Raw genomic sequence first — 16,672 nt, forward strand, 5'->3', positions numbered from 1 at the left:
GACTCTTGTTGAGAGCAGCAGCTGGTAGGAAACTGAACTGAACCCCAAATCAAACAGCAGGACCTCGTGAGAAGGATTACATCTCCAACAGTGACACTCAGGCTGACTGGAACAAACAGTTACTGTTTAAATCCATTTATTTCCCTGAAGAAGCACATTATGTAACTTACAGTGACGTGGACACTTATGATTTAAACATTGTATAGACAGTACCTTTTGCTTTAATGATTAACCCATGTTATGTTATGAGGCTATTACACCATGACAAGTTTTATAAGGCTAATAAACATGACCGTCTTGAATAAGGCTGTTCAATTGACAGTTAATGTTCTATGTATTTCCAATGTCAGGAAATACAGTATTTCTGAGGCAGTATGGTAGTGACAGACTGACTGTCACACACACGCACGTACGTAAATACACACACACACACACACACACACACACACACACACGCTCCCTGCGGTGGAGGTGCATCCAGGTAACATCTGTTGAGAGACTTATAATGAGGTGAGGTCACTAGAGAGAACAGGCCTTGACCTACCCATTGTCTAATGACTGACTGAGATTACTGGTCCACTGAGAAGTATTACTACATACTGTACTTCTTAATGGACCAGTAATCTCAGTCAGTCAGCAAATCACAAATCCTACCAGGAAAACAGGACCACTCTGGAAACTGGCCTTATAGACTACATGTGACAGGCATATATAACAGTACAGACACTGTGCTGTACTTTAGATAGATATGACATTGGCAGTTTCCTATTCATAGGCGCTTGGCAGTGTTTGAGGCACACGAACAGTGCATTCAGAAAGTATTCAGACCCCTTTTCCACATTTTGTTATGTTATAGCCTAATGCTTCAGATTAGGAGTTGACTGTAACTGAACCATCAGACAGTTAAGAGTCCCTACCGGGGGTAGATTTGACTGGGACACAGAGTAGGACAGGGGTGCTCCACTTGCTCCAGAGGCCGTTGTTGCGGGAACGGCATCTCACCCTGACAATGTACTCTCCTACCGGCAGATCCAGCAGCTCCAGACAAGGCTTTCTCAGCAAGCCCTTCACCTGCAGACACACAGGGGGCGATAGTGAGCTGTCAGTAGCAGTTACAGTACACATCCATCATTTAGCAGATGCTCTTATCCAGAGCAATTTACAGTAGTGAGTACATACATTTTCATACATTTTTCATACTGGTCCCCCATGGGAATCAAACCCACAACCCTGGCGTTGCAAGCACCATGCTATACCAAATGAGCTACACGGGATAGAGGTGACAGAAGGTGATGAGTAGTGTGATACTGGTTAAAGTGACAGTTTAAAAATCCGATACTGTTGAAATAATATGGTACTGTTTAAAAAAAGATGTTTCACCGTTCAGCCAGACTAAACCATGAAGCCATAGAGAGCTGCTGCGTTTCTGTTTGTTTCTGTTCTTTCTCTTCTCTCATCTGACAAAGAGGCAGGATCATCGGTCGTAACGTGGGTAACAGACAAACTCCCGGTTTAACTGTGAAATAAGCACATCTTCCTCTTAAAGAATCAATCAAGGACATGACATGCTTCCCACATCACACGCTTAACACCCTCAAATGGTGTTGATAAACACTGCACCTACACCCCTCCCTCTCTCTCTGTCCCCCTCTACCCCTCTCTCTCTCTCTCTTTCCCCCGCTCTCTTTCCCCCCCACCTCTCTCTCTCTCTCTTTCCCCCGCTGTCTTTCCCCCTCTACCTCTCTCTCTCTCTCTCTCTCTCTCCTTCCCCCGCTCTCTTTCCCCCTCTTCCTCTCTCTCTCCCTCTTTCCCCCGCTGTCTTTCCCCCTCTACCTCTCTCTCTCTCTCTCTCTCTCTCTCTCTTTCCCCTGCTCTCTTTCCCCCTCTACCTCTCTCTCTCTTTCCCCTGCTCTCTTTCCCCTCTACTTCTCTCTCTCTCATTCCCCCGCTCTCTTTAGCCCTCTACCTCTCTCTCTCATTCCCCCGCTCTCTTTCCCCCTCTACCTCTCTCTCTCTCTCATTCCCCGCTCTCTTTCCCCCTCTACCTCTCTCTCATTCCACCGCTCTCTCTCTCATTCCACTGCTCTCTTTCCCCCTCTACCTCTCTCTCTTTCCCCCTCTACCTCTCTCTCTCTCTTTCCCCCTCTAGCTCTCTCTCTCTCTTTCCCCCGCTCTCTTTAGCCCTCTACCTCTCTCTCTCTCTTTCCCCCTCTCTCTCTCTTTCCCCCCCTCTCTCTCTCTCTCTCTTTCTCCATCTCTCTCTTTCTACCTCTCTCTCTCTCTCTTTCTACCTCTCTCTCTCTCTCTCTCTTTCTACCTCTCTCTCTCTCTCTTTCTACCTCTCTCTCTCTCTCTCTCTTTCTACCTCTCCCCTCTCTCTCTCTTTCTACCTCTCCCTCTCTCTTTCCCCCTCTCTCTCTCTCTCTCTTTCCCCTTCTCTCTCTCTCTCTCTCTCTTTCCCATCTCTCTCTCTCTCTCTCTCTCTCTTTCCCCCTCTCTCTCTCTCTTTCCCCCCCTCTCTCTCTCTTTCCCCCCCTCTCTCTCTCTCTCTTTCCTCCTCTCTCTCTCTTTCCCCCTCTCTCTCCCTCTCTCTCTTTCTCCCTCTCTCTCTTTCCCCCCCTCTCTCTCTCTCTTTCCCCATCTCTCTCTCTCTTTCCCCCACCCTCTCTCTCTCTCTCTCTCTCTCTCTCTCTCTTTCTCCCTCTCTCTCTCTCTTTCTCTCTCTCTCTCTTTCCTCCTCTCTCTCTCTTTCCCCCTCTCTCTCTCTTTCCCCCTCTCTCTCTCTCTTTCCCCCCCTCTCTCTCCCTCTTTCCCCCTCTCTCTCTCTCTCTCTCTCTCTCTCTCTCGTCGGAGTGCATGCTGGGAGTGAGTCGTCAAGCAGGGATGTGGGAAAGAGAGAGGGGGAAAGAGAGAGGGAGAGGTAGAAAGAGAGAGAGAGGGGGAGAGGTAGAAAGAGAGAGAGAGAGAGAGGTAGAAAGAGAGAGAGAGAGAGAGAGGTAGAAAGAGAGAGAGAGAGAGAGAGAGGTAGAAAGAGAGAGAGAGAGAGGTAGAAAGAGAGAGAAGGAGAAAGAGAGAGAGAGAGAGAGAGGGGGGGAAAAAGAGAGAGAGAGGGGGAAAGAGAGAGAGAGAGAGAGAGGGAGCGAGAGAGAGAGAGAGGGGGAAAGAGAGAGAGAGAGAGGGGGGGGGGGAGAGAGAGAGAGGGAGAGGTAGAAAGAGATGTTCTTTGTCAGGAATGTTATATGCCATTGCTATAGAGCCACTACTAAATAGCATTAGAAGTCGCATTGCAGGGGTGTACTTTTCAGAGGATATTCCTCCTATTCGTCTCTCAGCCTATGCTGATGATGTAGTTGTGTTAGTGAAAAATCAAGCGGAGGTGGATAGCTTGAGTCTAATGGTTGATCGTTTTAGGGGAATATCCTCTGCAAAGGTAAATTGGGAAAAGAGTTGTGCTTTACAGATTGGAGAATGGTCTGGAGGGATAATGGCTTTGCCAGGGGGGCTAGAATGGTGTAAGGGAGGTTTTAAGTATCTTGGAGTGTACCTATGAGATGAGGGGACAATGGAAAAAAATTGGAGTGGGGTGGTTGAAATGGTGGAAGGGAGGATGAGGAGATGGCGTAAGGTTACTATCTCGTATGTCATATACGAGCGCACTATTATAGTTAACAATGTGATTGCCTCTGCACTGTGGCATCGGTTGTCAGTTTTAGAACCACCATCTGGCCTTCTGGCTAAGATACAGGCAATTATTGTGGATTTCTTTTGGGATAAATATCACTGGGTTCCACAAAGTGTTTTGTATTTGTCAAAAGAGGAGGGGGGACAAGGTCTTGTACATCTTGCTAGTAGGGCTGCTGCTTTCCGGTTTCAGTTTATTCAAAGGTTGCTTTATGGACCGGAAAATGTGGTGTGGAGAGGGGTGGCAGGTCTTGTATTACAGCGGGTTGGAGGATTAGGTTTAAAGAAGGCTTTATTTCTGGTTGATAGTAGCCAGATTTCTAGGGCGGGAGTACCTCCGTTTTATAGAGGCCTTCTCAGAGTGTGGAGCATAATGAAGGTGTCCAGACGAACTTCAGCGGAGTCAGTGCATTGGCTGTATGGGGCAGGACTGGATTGTACAACTGCAGCTGTTTCACATTTCTCCAAGATTCTGGTGAAGGGGAAAATCATAACCTTAAAACAGTTAATGGCCATGGCTGGGCCCGCCTAAATGGATGGAAGACGGGTGGCAGAACATTTGGGGATGAGGTCGGAAAGGATTGTCGGACAAATGCTGGGGAGCTGCAGGAAGGCTCTGTCAGCGGAAGAATGGGGAATGCTTAGTAGCCACAAGAAGAAGGTACAAGATGAAGACGTCTCATTTCCAAGACTAGGGATTACACCAAATATCCCAGAGTCAGAAAGAAAGGCGTTATTGCTGGATTTGAGAGGGTTGGAGGAGGTGGGTTTGGATGAGTTGAATGGGAAGGACTTGTATAGGGGGTGTGTCAAGGTGTTGAATAAAGATACATTGAAAAATAGAAAAGACACTCCATGGAGGGTAAAATTGGGCATTGATGACAAGGTAAAGCCAGCATGGAGAGCACTATACAAGCCACCGTTACAAAAGGGTACTGGTGATATGCAATGGAGGGTTTTACATGGCATCATTGTAGTTAATGCTTTTGTATCTGTTATTAACTCAGATGTTAGAGATGGATGTCCTTTTTGTAATATAAGAGAAACCATTTTTCACTGTTTTATGGAGTGTGAGAGGATAAAACCTCTATTGGAAATGCTGGAATCTTTGTTTAAAGCTGTAGGGGAGTTTTTCAATAACACTGTTTTTATTTTGGGGTTTCAATATAGTAAACAACAGAAAAGAAAATGTCAAATGTTAAATTTTATTTTGGGACAAGCTAAGATGTCAATTTTTCTGAGTAGGAAACATAAGATAGAAACGGGATATGGGCAGGATGTAAGATGTGTTTTTAAAGGATTAGTGAAAGCAAGAATAAAAGTAGATTTTGAGTTCTTTTCAGCTGTAAAAGATCTCCTATTATTTGAGGAGAAGTGGGCCTACGAAGGAGCGCTTTGTTTTGTAGAGGAGGGGAAATTATTTTTTGCTGATGAAATAAGTTGAATGTATATGTTATGTATTTATTTTTGTTTAGGAATTACATTTGTTGTTTCATTTCTGAAAAGGCAGTGTGTCATTATTTATGTTAACAATTGAGAAAAAAAATAAAGGTTTTATAAAAAATAAATAAAAATAAACTCTCTCTCTCTCTCTCTCTCTCTCTCACTCTCTCTCTCTCTCTACCTTCCAGTTGTTGGGCTCGGCGATGCGTCGGTACTGCAGCTCGAAGACCAGGATGATCCAACCGTACTGGATGTGGGAGGGATTGGGGTAAACCCAGGACACCATGGCGGTGCGGCCAGCTTCCTCCTCCGTCTCGTTCAACAGGGTGTAGGTCAAGTTAACCGGAGCCTCTGTCTCCACTGCAGACAGACAGACAAGAAAACTGCATGGTGTGGGCTTGTTATGGTTGTATGCTTCACAGGGAGAGAAGAAGAGCTAGAACGTAAATAGAGAAACAATGAGATAGGAGGATGGTGAAAGGAAAATACCTAGGCTGGCAGTCAGGGGGAGGGGAGAATACACAATGAACAGCAAACAGGATGTGGAGGGACAACAGAGACAATAAGCAACATGCTGAGGTAATGGTACGTGAATGGGGTTATCTTTTATAATGAACATGGAGAAAGGCCAGTTGGAAGGGGTTTCAGAGTAAGAAGGGGAAGCTGGATAGGTTCTGAATGACACATCTCTATTGTTACCGTGAGAAAAAGCCTAGAGCCTGGAGAGGAACCCTTCTATTTTCCTTCACATGCGTTACTATTCTCTGTGTATACGGAAGCACAATGTAGACATGAGTGGTGACTGTTTGCAATGTGCATAGAGTATTGAACATTCACATGCACGTGTACACAAACACACACACACACACACACACACACACACAAATCAGGGTGCTCTTTCCATCGACTTTGGGAGTGCACTCACTGATGGAGAAGTAAGAGGGACAGAATGGGTTGAAATGAGGAGGAGCAGACGTCACACAAACAGGGAGAGGAGGCGTGGCCGACGCCAGACACACAGGAAGAGACATCACAAATATCAGACACAACAGTGGGTTAACACAACAGTCATAGGTTGAGCCGAAATAGCACCCTATTCCATATACTATAGTGTACTGAAATAGCACCCTATTCCATATACTATAGTGTACTGAAATAGCACCCAATTCCATATAATATAGTGTACTGAAATAGCACCCTATTCCATATACTATAGTGTACTGAAATAGAACCCTATTCCATATAATATAGTGTACTGAAATAGCACCCTATTCCATATACTATAGTGTACTGAAATAGCACCCAATTCCCCTTAGGTTCTGGTCAAACGTAGCACACTATCTAGGGCAACTTGATTCAGCTACAGGGTGACTTTTGTTGGAGCTAATGGTTGGGGGGCTGGAAAATAATGATAATAATTTGTACACTGCAAATTGACCACAACTAAGCCCCAAAAGAGATCGTATTTGAAAAGAACAGTAATTTCATACCTTGATTACATTGAGACAACATCACATATTTCTATTTCTTTATTTGTGTAAATACTTGGGAGCAGATTTCCTAAATTAAACTCAATTTTAGCTGAATTGCTGCTGATTTGACAGTTTTCTTCTTTTGGGGTGGGGGGGCAAGAGAAATCACTAGCCAGATGGTTTTTGATCTCGGCAGCAGGATGCCGTTCCAGACTGAGTGGAGCCCCCAGGTGGTCCATATCAGGGGTTCCCAAACCGTTCCCCCATTCCAGCATTGGGGAACAGCCTGCACCCCCCCCCCCCCTCGCATGCGCCACATCTATTTCTATGGGCACAAGCTCTGTTCATGACAGAAACTGTTCACACCCTTCTTGCTGGTGGAGAGAATTTTGCAGGTTTCTGTAATTCTACACATTTTGTCATGGGGTGCAAAGAACATTTAGCAGTTTAAAGCTAATTGTATTGCAATTGTATTCATTTTGCCATGTCTAATGTGTATTCATGTTATATCTGAGTGACTAAAAACATACAACAATATCTATGGGCTAAAAAACATATAAATAAACTTGAGCTAACATGGGCTAGTTGAGCTGGACATTTCTGAATAGCTCTCTAAGTTATGTATTGACGAACATGATAAGAGGAACTGATGATGTACTACCCAAATTTGACCCAGTTTGGGAACCACTGGTCTATATCACCCTGTACCTATATCATCCCCATCCAGACAGTGGTCTATATCACCCTGTTCCTATATCAGCCACATCCAGACAGTGGTCTATATCACCCTGTACCTATATCATCCACATCCAGACAGGGGTCAATATCACCCTGTACCTGTATCAGCAACATCCAGACAGTGGTCAATATCACCCTGTACCTAAATCATCCACATCCAGACAGTGGTCTATATCACCCTGTACCTATATCATCCACATCCAGACAGTGGTCTATATCACCCTGTACCTATATCACCCTGTACCTATATCATCCACATCCAGACAGTGGCCTATATCACCTTGTACCTATATCAGCCACACCCAGACAGTGAACTGTATCTCCCTGTACCTATATCATCAGCCACACCCAGACAGTGAACTATATCACCCTGTACCTATATCATCAGCCACATCCAGACAGTGATTTATATCTCCCTGTACCTATATCATCAGCCACACCCAGACAGTGATTTATATCTCCCTGTACCTATATCATCAGCCACACCCAGACAGTGATTTATATCTCCCTGTACCTATATCAGCCACTTCCAGACAGTGGTCTATATCACCCTGTACCTATATCAGCCACATCCAGACAGTGAACTATATCACCCTGTACCTATATCATCCACATCCAGACAGTGAACTATATAACCCTGTACCTATATCATCAGCCACACCCAGACAGTGAACTGTATCTCCCTGTACCTATATCATCAGCCACACCCAGACAGTGAACTATATCACCCTGTACCTATATCATCAGCCACACCCAGACAGTGATTTATATCTCCCTGTACCTATATCATCAGCCACACCCAGACAGTGATTTATATCTCCCTGTACCTATATCATCAGCCACACCCAGACAGTGATTTATATCTCCCTGTACCTATATCAGCCACTTCCAGACAGTGGTCCTTGGAGCTGAACACTCCGTGGGAGGTCCTGGCCATCACGTTCATGCAGTATGTGGTCCAGATGGATGTGTGGCCGCTGTCAAAGTGACAACTGTTGGGGCCGCCCGTTACATAGTCTGGACACTCACGCCTCGGCCCCTTTCTGTAACAAACAACAAAGGAATGATATGGTCAATTCAATTCAACTCAACTAATTTATTTTAATGAAGACGGACTCTTCGGTTACATTGTTACTACACAATGTGATAGAATGAAAATACCTGCATTTACTGTGGAAAAAGCCTTGAAATTAAAAATGAATCTTGGAGTATTTCAAGGCGTTTTTTAACGAATGCAGGATTTTATCCTCTACCACCTGTTGATATAAGGTCGAGCTTCGAGACAGGATTGCGTCGAGGCACAGATCTGGGGAAGGGTACCAAAACATTTATGCAGCAATGAAGGTCCCCAAGAACACAGTGGCCTCCATCGTTCTGAAATGGAAGAAGTATGGAACCACAAAGACCTTTTCTAGAGCTGACCGCCCAGCCAAACTGAGCAATCGGGGGAGAAGGGCCTTGGTCTGGGAGGTGACCAAGAACCCAATGGTTACTCTGAATGAGTTCCAGAGTTCCTCTGTGGAGATGGGAGAACCTTCCAGAAGGACAACCATCTCTGCAGCACTCCACCAATCAGGCCTTTATGGTAGAGTGGACAGACGGAAGTCACTCCACAGTAAAAGGCACATGACAGCCTGCTTGGAGTTTGCCAAAAGGCACCTAAAGGACTCTCAGACCATAAGAAACTAGATTCTCTGGTCTGATGAAACCAAGATTGAACTCTTTGGCCTGAATGCCATGCGTCACGTCTGGAGGAAACCTGGCATCACTCCTACGGTGAAGCATGGTGGTGGCAGCATCATGCTGCGGGGATGTTTTTCAGCGGCAGCGACTGGGAGACAAGTCAGGATTGAGGGAAAGATGAACAGAGCAAAGTACAGAGAGATCCTTGACGAAAACCTGCTCCAGAGCACTCAGGACCTCAAACCGGGGCAAAGGTTCACCTTCCAACAAGACAACGACCCTAAGCACAATGCAGGAGTGGCTTTGGGGATAAATCTCTGAATGTCCTTTAGAGGCCCAGCCAGATCCCGGACCTGACCCAGATCTAACATCTCTGGAGAGACCTGAAAGTAGCTGTGTTTTCACTTTGTCAATATGGGGTATTGTGCGTAGATTGAGCAGGATTTTTACAAATGTAATCCATTTTAGAATAAGGCTGTAACTTAATAAAATGTGGATCAAGGGGTCTGAATACAAATGCATTGTACAGTAATAGTACGTACTCTAAGGAGTAGGTGAGGCTGTAGGTGATGTTGTCGTCACTCTCTGAGTTGTTGTCAAGGGGATGCCACCAGCAGGTGAAGACCTCCATGTTGGGCGAGCGGCAGTAGTAGATGTGGGGCCGGGTCGTCACGGCAACAGCACCTGGGGGATAAAACGAGAGGTTAATGACTCTAACAGTCTCTATGGATATCTGCATTCACTGTCGGCTTTTTCTAACAGACTGATATATTTTTCTATGCACTTTTTTAGTGAATTTTTATTTTTTTTTATTTCACCTTTATTTAACCAGGTAGGCTAGTTGAGAACAAGTTCTCATTTGCAACTGCGACCTGGCCAAGATAAAGCGTAGCAATTCAACACATACAACAACACAGAGTTACAGATGGAATAAACAAAACATTCAGTCAATAATACAGTAGAACAAAATAAAACAAAAAGTCTGTATACAGTGAGTGCAAATGAGGTAAGTTAAGGAAATAAATAGGCCATGGTGGCGAAGTAATTACAATATAGCAATTAAACACTGGAATGGTAGATCGGCAGAAGATGAATGTGCAGGTAGAGATACTGGGGTGCAAAGGAGCAAAATAAATAAATAAATAAATACCAGTATGGGGATGAGGTAGGTAGAAAGATGGGCTGTTTACAGATAGGCTAAGTACAGGTGCAGTGATCTGTAAACTGCTCTGACAGCTGGTGCTTAAAGCTAGTGAGGGAGATGTGAGTCTCCAGTTTCAGAGATTTTGCAATTCGTTCCAGTCATGGGCAGCAGAGAACTGGAAGGAAAGATGACCAAAGGAGGAATTGGCTTTGGGGGTGACCAGTGAGATATACCTGCTGGAGCGTGTGCTACGAGTGGGTGCTGCCATGGTGACCAGTGAGCTGAGATAAGGCGGGGCTTTACCTAGCAGAGACTTGTAGATAACCTGTAGCCAGTGGGTTTGGCGACGAGTATGAAGCGAGGGCCAACCAACGAGAGAGTACAGGTCGCAATGGTTGGTAGTGTATGGGGCTTTGGTGACAAAACGGATGGCACTGTGATAGACTGCATCCAGTTTGTTGAGTAGAGTGTTGGAGGCTATTTTATAGATGACATCACCGAAGTCGAGGATCGGTAGGATGGTCAGTTTTACGAGAGTATGTTTGGCAGCATGAGTGAAGGATGCTTTGTTGCGATATAGGAAGCCGATTCTAGATTTAATTTGGATTGGAGATGCTTAATGTTGGTCTGGAAGGAGAGTTTACAGTCTAACCAGACACTCAGGTATTTGTAGTTGTCCACGTATTCTAAGTCAGAGCCGTCCAGAGTAGTGATGCTGGACGGGCGAGCAGGTGCGGGCAGCGATCGATTGAAAAGCATGCATTTAGTTTTACTTGCGTTTAAGAGCAGTTGGAGGCCACGGAAGGAGAGTTGTATGGCATTGAAGCTCGTCTGGAGGTTAGTTAACACAGTGTCCAAGGAGGGGCCAGAAGTATACAGAATGGTGTCGTCTGCGTAGAGGTAGATCAGAGAATCACCAGCAGCAAGAGCAACATCATTGATGTATACAGAAAAGAGAGTCGGCCCGAGAATTGAACCCTATGGCACACCCATAGAGACTGTCAGAGGTCCAGACAACAGGCCCTCCGATTTGACACACTGAACTCTATCAGAGAAGTAGTTGGTAAACCAGGCGAGGCTATCATTTGAGAAACCAAGTCTGTCGAGTCTGCCAATAAGAATGTTGTGATTGACAGAGTCGAAAGCCTTGGCCAGGTCGATGAATACGGCTGCACAGTAATGTCTCTTATCGATGGCGGTTATGATGTCGTTCAGAACCTTGAGCGTGGCTGAGGTGCATCAATGACCAGCTCTGAAACCAGATTGCATTGCGGAGAAGGTATGCTGGGATTCGAAATGGTCAGTTATCTGTTTGTTAACTTGGCTTTCGAAGACCTTAGAAAGACAGGGTAGGATAGATATAGGTCTGTAGCAGTTTGGGTCTAGAGTGTCACCCCCTTTGAAGAGGGGGATGACCGCGGCAGCTTTCCAATCTTTGGGAATCTCAGACGATACGAAAGAGAGGTTGAATAGGCTAGTAATAGGGGTTGCAACAATTTCGGCAGATCATTTTAGAAAGAGAGCGTCCAGATTGTCTAGCCCGGCTGATTTGTAGGGGTCCAGATTTTGCAGCTCTTTCAGAACATCGGCTATCTGGATTTGGGTAAAGGAGAAATGGTGGTGGCTTTGGCGGGGTGCTGTGGAGGGTGCCGGGCAGTTGACCCGGGTAGGGTTAGCCATGTGGAAAGCATGGCCAGCCGTAGAGAAATGCTTATTGAAATTCTCAATTATAGTGGATTTATCGGTGGTGACAGCCTAGCCTCAGAGCAGTGGGCAGCTGGGAGGAGGTGCTCTTATTCTCCATGGACTTTACAGTGTCCCAGAACGTTTTTGAGTTAGTACTACAGGATCCATATTTCTGTTTGAAAAAGCTTGCCTTAGCTTTTCTAACTGCCTGTGTATATTTGTTCCTAACTTCCCTGAAAAGTTGCATATCACGGGGGCTATTCGATGCAAATGCAGAACGCCACAGGATGTTTTTGTGCTGGTCAAGGGCAGACAGGTCTGGCGTGAACCAAGGACTACATCTATTCCTAGTTCTAAAATTTTTGAGAGGGGCATGCTTATTTAAAATGGTGGGGAAGGCACTTTTAAAGAATAGCCAGGCATCATCTACTGATGGGATGAGGTCAATGTCATTCCAGGATACACCGGCCAGGTCGATTAGAAAGGCCTGCTCGCAGAAGTGTTTCAGGGAGCGTTTGACGGTGATGAGGGGTGGTCGTTTGGTCGCAGACCCATTACGGATGCAGGCAATGAGGCAGTGATCGCTGAGATCTTGATTGAAAACAGCAGAGGTGTTTTTGGAGGGCAAATTAGTTAGGATGACATCTATGAGGGTGCCCGTGTTTACTGATTTGGGGTTGTACCTGGTAGGTTCATTGATAATTTGTGTGAGATTGAGGGCATCAAGCTTAGTTTGAATACACGGCTCAACAATTTATAAACATGAAGAAATACATGCCAAAATCATTCAGCTATCAAAATAATCCATATTATAAAACATCAGCCTCTTAACATTTCACCGGGCCTCTCAGGTGCCCTGGTTGTCAGGGAAACTCAAATCCAGGTTCATGACATTTGGGTGAACGCTAAAAACGGTTAAACCGTTAACCAGTATAGAAGCTCACAAAGGGTGAGGTGAGTTTGTCTGGATGGCGATGCGGGAACAACCCCATGTGATACAAACTAAGGAAGTTTGAACACAAGTGTTTTGTGAAGTTATTTTCTTCTTATGTCATTGAACTCGAAACAGAGATCTCATATGTTTGAAAACAAACAAAAGCATAGCACACACACTGAAGGGGGGGTCTAGTTGCACCAAAAACAAGTTGAAGCTAATATACAGGTTGGTCTTACGACTCTTGTTGAGAGCAGCAGCTGGTAGGAAACTGAACTGAACCCCAAATCAAACAGCAGGACCTCGTGAGAAGGATTACATCTCCAACAGTGACACTCAGGCTGACTGGAACAAACAGTTACTGTTTAAATCCATTTATTTCCCTGAAGAAGAACATTATGTAACTTACAGTGACGTGGACACTTATGATTTAAACATTGTATAGACAGTACCTTTTGCTTTAATGATTAACCCATGTTATGTTATGAGGCTATTACACCATGACAAGTTTTATAAGGCTAATAAACATGACCGTCTTGAATAAGGCTGTTCAATTGACAGTTAATGTTCTATGTATTTCCAATGTCAGGAAATACAGTATTTCTGAGGCAGTATGGTAGTGACAGACTGACTGTCACACACACGCACGCACGTAAATACACACACACACACACACACACACACACACACACACACACACACGCTCCCTGCGGTGGAGGTGCATCCAGGTAACATCTGTTGAGAGACTTATAATGAGGTGAGGTCACTAGAGAGAACAGGCCTTGACCTACCCATTGTCTAATGACTGACTGAGATTACTGGTCCACTGAGAAGTATTACTACATACTGTACTTCTTAATGGACCAGTAATCTCAGTCAGTCAGCAAATTAAACAAAAGCAAAGAACCTTGTCAATGGATTTTTTCTGAATCACAAATCCTACCAGGAAAACAGGACCACTCTGGAAACTGGCCTTATAGACTACATGTGACAGGCATATACAGTGCCTTGCGAAAGTATTCGGCCCCCTTGAACTTTGCGACCTTTTGCCACATTTCAGGCTTCAAACATAAAGATATAAAACTGTATTTTTTTGTGAAGAATCAACAACAAGTGGGACACAATCATGAAGTGGAACGACATTTATTGGATATCTCAAACTTTTTTAACAAATCAAAAACTGAAAAATTGGGCGTGCAAAATTATTCAGCCCCCTTAAGTTAATACTTTGTAGCGCCACCTTTTGCTGCGATTTCAGCTGTAAGTCGCTTGGGGTATGTCTCTATCAGTTTTGCACATCGAGAGACTGACATTTTTTCCCATTTCTCCTTGCAAAACAACTCGAGCTTAGTGAGGTTGGATGGAGAGCATTTGTGAACAGCAGTTTTCAGTTCTTTCCACAGATTCTCGATTGGATTCAGGTCTGGACTTTGACTTGGCCATTCTAACACCTGGATATGTTTATTTTTGAACCATTCCATTGTAGATTTTGCTTTATGTTTTGGATAATTGTCTTGTTGGAAGACAAATCTCCGTCCCAGTCTCAGGTCTTTTGCAGAATCCATCAGGTTTTCTTCCAGAATGGTCCTGTATTTGGCTCCATCCATCTTCCCATCAATCTTAACCATCTTCCCTGTCCCTGCTGAAGAAAAGCAGGCCCAAACCATGATGCTGCCACCACCATGTTTGACAGTGGGGATGGTGTGTTCAGGGTGATGAGCTGTGTTGCTTTTACGCCAAACATAACGTTTTGCATTGTTGCCAAAAAGTTACATTTTGGTTTCATCTGACCAGAGCACCTTCTTCCACATGTTTGGTGTGTCTCCCAGGTGGCTTGTGGCAAACTTTAAACGACACTTTTTATGGATATCTTTAAGAAATGGCTTTCTTCTTGCCACTCTTCCATAAAGGCCAGATTTGTGCAATATACTGATTGTTGTCCTATGGACAGAGTCTCCCACCTCAGCTGTAGATCTCTGCAGTTCATCCAGAGTGATCATGGGCCTCTTGGCTGCATCTCTGATCAGTCTTCTCCTTGTATGAGCTGAAAGTTTAGAGGGACGGCCAGGTCTTGGTAAATTTGCAGTGGTCTGATACTCCTTCCAATTCAATATTATCGCTTGCACAGTGCTCCTTGGGATGTTTAAAGCTTGGGAAATCTTTTTGTATCCAAATCCGGCTTTAAACTTCTTCACAACAGTATCTCGGACCTGCCTGGTGTGTTCCTTGTTCTTCATGATGCTCTCTGCGCTTTTAACGGGCCTCTGAGACTATCACAGTGCAGGTGCATTTATACGGAGACTTGATTACACACAGGTGGATTGTATTTATCATCATTAGTCATTTAGGTCAACATTGGATCATTCAGAGATCCTCACTGAACTTCTGGAGAGAGTTTGCTGCACTGAAAGTAAAGGGGCTGAATAATTTTGCACGCCCAATTTTTCAGTTTTTGATTTGTTAAAAAAGTTTGAAATATCCAATAAATGTCGTTCCACTTCATGATTGTGTCCCACTTGTTGTTGATTCTTCACAAAAAATACAGTTTTATATCTTTATGTTTGAAGCCTGAAATGTGGCAAAAGGTCGCAAAGTTCAAGGGGACCGAATACTTTCGCAAGGCACTGTATAACAGTACATACACTGTGCTGTACTTTAGATAGATATGACATTGGCAGTTTCCTATTCATAGGCGCTTCGCAGTGTTTGAGGCACACGAACAGTGCATTCAGAAAGTATTCAGACCCCTTCCCCTTTTTCCACATTTTGTTATGTTATAGCCTTATTCTAAAATAATTAAGTAAATATAAATCTTCACAATACCCCACAACAGAAACCGAAAAACAGCTTTTTAGATTTTTTTTCTAATTTATAAAAAATTAAAAACTGAAATATCTTACTTACTTATCTTCTAAGTATGAATTTGAGGCATATAATGAGTTATTCATGACAACAACGAACAAGATGAAAACAGGGTCTATATACCAAGTCAACATACTGTACATACTGGTATGTCAACCAGTGGGTCAATATACCAAGTCAACATACATACTGGTGTGTCAACCAGAGGGTCAATATACTGGTGGGAGGAGCGATAGGAGGACGGTCTCATTGATGACGTGGATGTCAGGTTGGATTAAATGTGGAAGACACATTTCAGTTAAATGCATTCAGTTGTACAACTGACTATGTATCCCTCTTTCCAGTTCCTTTCATTGTAATGGCTGCAATGGAATACATGGAACTTTGACTCTATTACAATGAGCCCATCCTCCTATAGCTCCTCCCACCATCCTCCTAGGATGTCAAAATACAGTAGAGCTATATGCCAGTGTTTGTGGGTGGGGTCTCATTGTCTGAGCGAGATTAGCTGTCTGTAGGTGACGTGTGTGTGCAATATCTTACTAAACGTATTACTAAACGTATTAGACTATGAACGACCAGCTGAGAGCTCCACTACATATTAGACTATGAACAACCAGCTGAGAGCTCCACTACATATTAGACTTTGAACAACCAGCTGAGAACTTACCTCCTCTACATATTAGACTATGAACGACCAGCTGAGAGCTTACCTCCGCTACATATTAAACTATGAACAACCAGCTGAGAGCTTACCTCCTCTACATTTAGACTATGAACAACCAGCTGAGAGCTGACCTCCGCTACATATTAGACTATGAACAACCAGCTGAGAGCTGACCTCCGCTACGTATTAGACTATGAACAACCAGCTGAGAGCTTACCTCCGCTACATATTAGACTATGAACAACCAGCTGAGAGCTGACCTCCGCTACATATTAGACTATGAACAACCAGCTGAGAGCTTACCTCCGCTACGTATTAGACTATGAACAACCAGCTGAGAGCTGACCTCCTCTATATATTAA

General features: G+C 44.3%; 1 protein-coding gene across 4 annotated transcripts in view; it reads right to left on the reverse strand.

The window, feature by feature from the left end:
• LOC118965336 (prolactin receptor) overlaps positions 1 to 16,672 on the reverse strand; it is a 134,672-nt gene that overhangs the window by 26,279 nt on the left and 91,721 nt on the right. For all 4 annotated transcript variants that reach the window (XM_090239899.1, XM_090239898.1, XM_090239900.1 and 1 more), the window contains exons 3-6: positions 9,560 to 9,701; positions 8,208 to 8,377; positions 5,306 to 5,484; positions 918 to 1,071 (exon numbers count right to left, since the gene is read on the reverse strand). In XM_090239899.1, the coding sequence (XP_090096025.1) occupies positions 918 to 1,071; positions 5,306 to 5,484; positions 8,208 to 8,377; positions 9,560 to 9,701 (645 nt within the window). The remainder of the gene's footprint in view (positions 1 to 917; positions 1,072 to 5,305; positions 5,485 to 8,207; positions 8,378 to 9,559; positions 9,702 to 16,672) is intronic.

This window comes from Oncorhynchus mykiss, chromosome 7 (assembly GCF_057628025.1).
Source record: "Oncorhynchus mykiss isolate SJ-2025 chromosome 7, ASM5762802v1, whole genome shotgun sequence".
Classification (NCBI taxonomy): Eukaryota; Metazoa; Chordata; class Actinopteri; order Salmoniformes; family Salmonidae; genus Oncorhynchus; species Oncorhynchus mykiss.